Source organism: Morone saxatilis, unplaced genomic scaffold (assembly GCF_004916995.1).
Source record: "Morone saxatilis isolate NCDOM2014 unplaced genomic scaffold, NCSU_SB_2.0 Contig2, whole genome shotgun sequence".
In the NCBI taxonomy this organism is placed as follows: Eukaryota; Metazoa; Chordata; class Actinopteri; family Moronidae; genus Morone; species Morone saxatilis.
The window spans coordinates 14,251,262-14,256,290 of NW_023339762.1; the positions used below are offsets into that span (position 1 = coordinate 14,251,262).

A 5,029-nucleotide genomic window follows, 5' to 3' on the forward strand; every position below is an offset into this window, starting at 1 on the left:
ATATTCACTTCAAGAGGAGGTATTCAAAATCAGCACTGTAAAATAAAATAGGTCAAGGTACAGGGTCCCTCAACAGCAGACAAAAAGGAACATAATACACACACCAAAAGAATACAAACAAGGTACATTTTATACATATCACTGAAGTGAGGAAGATTAAATGTGAAGAAGAATGGAATGAAATACAAAAAAAAATTCACATGATAATAATACAACAGCAGAGTTAACAATAGGATTAGGAAACCACATCTGTGTTTGTAACAGCTGGGAATGGTTTAAAAGGGTACTAAAGTACCATGAAAGCGCATTGATTGTTTGCAATATAAAAAGCCAATTAAGCGAAGTACAGCTGAAGCAAAACAACATCTCAGCAGCTCTTTTGGTTTGTGCAATTTACTGATATCAGTAGCTAAACACACCTAACGTGCCTCTGTAAATCGTATAAGCCACATACCATACAGTGGGGACAGAGCGGGGTTTTATTTTTTCCAAAAGCAGTGCACATTCATTGTACTGACAAAGGGTGATACACAAGCAGTATCTCTACAGCGGAGCTCGGGGGTGACACGGCAAGCATTGATGGACTGTAGGTGGACAACTTCAACTGGGAATGTGGGCAGTCAGACACCCAGCTGCTTGTTCAGCCGGCTGAGGGCGTCACCGACGATGTCAAGCTCGTGTCGCAGCTCCTCCACCACACTGTTGATGCTGGGAGTGTCTTTTAGCACGTCCACACTCTGGGTGTAAGGGTTGTATCGTACTGTGAAGGGACGCTTGATGGTCTTGGCAAACTCCCTGAAATGAACATAATACCGTAATTGAATATTATGTTAGTAGAAGATAAAACAACAGGGTAGTTTGTAGATTCATCTATCCGTGTAAGATCTATCTTACTGTCACCAAGCTCACCTCATCTTGACTTTGGCCTCCTCAAAGCTGTCTGACACAAAGTAGACATCCTGAAATGTTGTGATGATGCATTCTTGTTTGGATGTAACTTTGGGGTCAAAAGGCATTATCCTTGCATTGCCAGAGAGTGCATGCTGTAAGAGAGAAACAACAACGTACTGTATGTAAACACCAGGACACATGGGGGGTTATTTGATTAAACATCAGTCTGTATGTTGCTGGGTTTTTTTACCTTGAGCTCGCTGATAGATGACAGCAGTCCTGCTCCGTATGCTCGCAGCTGCCCTTCTTGTTTGCATAGGCCGAACTCCACCGTAAAGAAATAGCACTGAAACACAGACACAGAAACAATTAGAACAACTATCCTAGTTTTTAAATTTGAGAATATCTTTGTTGAATTTCATTTGGTTTTAAAAAAAAATACTCACTGTAGCCAGTTTCTGAACGGAGTCATCCGAAGCTCCAAGCGAAGCGAGACCAATCTCCTGAGAAAACTGGGCAAAGCTGGGCTCTGCCAGCAGTGGGACGTGACCCAGTAGCTCATGGCACGTGTCCCTTGATAGCGATACATAACAAAATATTAGGACCAATAGCTTTGTGTGAACATTGACATATTTTGTAAATATAGTACGGCATATCACTCACGGCTCTGGGGTGTATAAGGGGTCGGAGCTGTGCCGCACATACTGGGTGCAGTGGAAAACACGGAAGGCCAAACCAGCGAGGAAGTCACGAGGGGACAGATAACCAGCCACAGGCCTGATGGTGAATCCAGTGCGTTCTGAGAAGATAAGAAACACAGTTCATACTAAGCTGGTTTCTTTTTCCCAGTTTTGTATTTGAAGCAAAGAAGCGTTTATTCAAACCTACCCCTGAGGAAGCGTGAGACATCTTCCAGCTGAGGGATGTTGTCCTCCCGAAATTCACAGTATTTGGACAGCAGTGGTAGGTTCTTCAAGTATTCCCGGCAGGCGTGGGTGGGGTACAACTTGTTGAGCTCCCTGTACACAACTCCCCAAGTCTTCACCTCCTCCTCTGTGAACTCAATACGAGGAATGGGATCCCCACTGCAACAAGAGAGAATAAATCTCTAAGTATCAAGTAAAAAGTTAACAAGAAAAAAATAAATGAAAAAAGAAAATATCCACTAAAATATAAAAGAACTCACTGTTTGTAGGCCATGGCAAGATCAGCAAAGTACTTTCGCCTCTTCCGGTAGACGTTGTCCTTGAATCCCTGATGAAGAGGAATATAGATGCATATGAGAATAATTCAGAATAATTAAGTTTTTTGCATTTTTTAAGTCAACAAGTCTGATTTTGGGTCTACGTACCGGATGATCAGCATCCAGCTCAGAACCATACATCAGGACACGGTTAGCGCACTTGTCCAAATCTGAAATCTTTTTTGGGAACCACGGTACATCATACATATCTGAGAAGAGAAAATGAGTTTCATTAGTTTTTACAGCAGTTATTAAATATAACATATCCAACTTCTTTGTAATACAGAATCTGCAGGATTTCGCTTACCTTCCTCGTGTAGACAGGAGTTATCTGGAGGCTCCATATCCACCACGTTCACATGCTTTCGAAGCAGCTGGATGATTTCATTCAGTTGTTCGTGGTTGCTGTCGCAGTCCACAAAAATCTCAAACTCAGAGTTGCGTCTTTTGGATTTCCTGGACTCTATGTGTACAAGGTTGACGTGGTTTTCCTGCAAGAAACACACACAAGAAAAAGTTTCTTTATCATTAGTATGATAAATTACTTAGTTACTGGTAGACACACAATGGATATATGATATAAAACTGTGAGTAGAACCATGAGTATGATAACTTTGTCCGTACTTGAAAGAGTCTGAGCGCCTTCACCAGTCCTCCCACTTCATTTTTTAGGGAAAAGATGATTGTGGCTCTCCCTTTCTCTGATGAATTCTTCTTTTCAGTGTTTTCTTCAATTTTTGTGAAGGTTGATTTGTTTATCTGAAACCAATAATAACAGACTTTAAAGATTTTAATTTGTGTAACATTAAGAAATCGTCACCAACAACCAATAGTGGCTCACCTCTGATGGTCATGTGAGGAGATATTCAAATCTTATAACGTATACATAATTTTAATTTAATTTTTCACCATAGTTGAATTAAATTTACTAATTTCAAACAGAAATAAACTAATTTTAGAAACGTGGCACCTAAATTAATAGTTATGTGACAACAGCACCTCCAAGTTTTGTGCTACATAGTTTCAGTGACCCTTCAACATGCAGAGTTAGATTTAAACAACTAGTGATATATGCCTAATTTAGTTTATACCAGGTATTTTAAAATCCTGTGAACATCTAATAAACATGCAAACACTGGTAGTGAGAGTCTCAGAGAACTGTTGTTTGTTCACACTACTTCTGATCAAAACAAGTCATATGAACGCAGATGAATTAGTCATAATACATGTGGAGACAGGGTTACAGATTAGTGCCCACAGCGGGAGGCTAACCAATCCGTCTCGTCCACTTCAGCACCTCGGACAGCGACTGCACACGCACCTGATTTTAGAAGTAGGACTGAAACGTGCCAACAGCACAGGACAACTAATCCGCCTGGATTGAGTGCAACGTTTCCCCCTCCTCAGTTTAGTTGTAGCATACATCTGATTTAGACACCATATTTTACTCCTGCGCAACTACACCAAGCTATAATTTCCTTTTCTAAATACAATAATGGATCAAACTGGGTTGTGGAAGGGGAGTAAAGAGCTCATCACAAGAATCAGTTCAATTCAGCTGTGTTGCTGCCTACCATATTCCGCCCTTCGAGCATTGTGTAGACAGCGCGGCAGGCCAGTTTTCGGTGGACCCTTGTCGGTAGTATCCCTGACAGCATTAGTGTATGGAGACTGGATCAGGACGCTCGCCGGGGTCAACTCTTTGCGTCTCGGTTTAACGAAGATGAACTCGTCTCTGTCTCAAAGAATCGCCTTACTGCAATCCCATTTAGACACCAGGGAAGCCTATTATTAGCTCCCCGCATGTTGAGATCCTACCAGACATTAGGCAGCGTTTAATCACCAGCGCGCAGCTTTTAGGCTGATTTTACGCACACCTGTTCCTCATCAAGCTGTTTCTCTTTATTAATCTCTGCTTTATTAATGTAACACAGCTTTGCATTTATTTTAATATACACATTAAAAAAGCCCATGTGATTATTCCGGATTTCATTAAACTCACAATCAGGCCTGATTAGAGCTGATTAACTGACCTAATTTGATTTTTCCTCATTATAAGCGACAGAACATTCACATTTATTCACTTTTAGATACGTTTGTGTCGCATTAGGCCGATTGTTTGTCAAATAAGGGCTGATATACACAAAGATCCCTCTACTGAGATGTATAAAAGTCACAATTTAAAGAACATTTTGTCTTTGTAACATGATTATTTGGTGTTTTTTGCTTGTTTTTTGCAATCTTAAAAAGGGAATGCACGCATCTGATGCATTGCTAAAAGATATTGTGTAGTTTATGTACTATTCTATTTATGTACATTTCAACATTCAACATTAGATTTCTTATCCTGTCTGTCCGTCTCTATGTGCCCAAGGCAGACATCACAGACACTGATGTTGATCGATTTTATCTCTCACAATGGAAATCCACGAAGGGTGTATCGATGAGCCATAACGAGTTTTTATGACATTAAATTAGGAGGTATCTCACTTTAACCCTCTTAACCCTTGACGTAAATTACAGTATAACAAAACGGCTTAAATTAATCTGCGCTGACGACAAAGTGAGGGCTTATTGATTAATACGAGCCGGACCGATCTCCCCACCAATGTCAAAAAAAAAAAAGTAGTCTCAAAATATCACATAGAGGAAAACCCCCCTTCACCTCCTCGGTCCTCATAACCTCACCGACTCTTATTACAGGATAAAACACTTAAAAACAGGATAAAAGCATCAGTGCTGCTGGCAGATACCTGATTCAAAGGAGGCCTATTACTTATTTTATTTTACCGAAGAGGTTCTTACCTCATTGTTCAGCAGTTTTTCTTCAAAGCCAATGTTCATGGAGTCAAAAGATCTTCCTCTACGTGGTCCTTCGTTTTTGTTTGAGTACAT

The 5,029-nt window shown here is 40.4% G+C and overlaps 1 protein-coding gene across 1 annotated transcript; it reads right to left on the reverse strand.

The window, feature by feature from the left end:
- Positions 1–152: 152 nt before the first annotated feature.
- On the reverse strand, positions 153–5,029 carry tph1a (tryptophan hydroxylase 1 (tryptophan 5-monooxygenase) a). Its single transcript, XM_035664997.1, has 11 exons — positions 4,940–5,029; positions 2,759–2,893; positions 2,442–2,625; positions 2,243–2,343; positions 2,078–2,145; positions 1,780–1,976; positions 1,555–1,690; positions 1,338–1,464; positions 1,142–1,237; positions 910–1,043; positions 153–795 (listed from the first exon to the last, which is right to left on the reverse strand). The coding sequence occupies exons 1-11, from the start codon at positions 5,027–5,029 to the stop codon at positions 621–623; spliced, it is 1,443 nt and encodes a 480-aa protein (XP_035520890.1). The 3' UTR covers positions 153–620.

Bases quoted from the DNA above. Each gene is read 5' to 3' on its own strand.
- tph1a (XM_035664997.1), bottom strand. From the start codon at position 5,029: ATGTACTCAAACAAAAACGAAGGACCACGTAGAGGAAGATCTTTTGAC. The intron at 1,691-1,779 runs GTAGGTTTGAAT...TTATCTTCTCAG, and splicing joins TGTCTCACGCTTCCTCAGGG to AACGCACTGGATTCACCATC. The intron at 1,465-1,554 runs GTGAGTGATATG...ATCGCTATCAAG, and splicing joins CCCTTATACACCCCAGAGCC to GGACACGTGCCATGAGCTAC.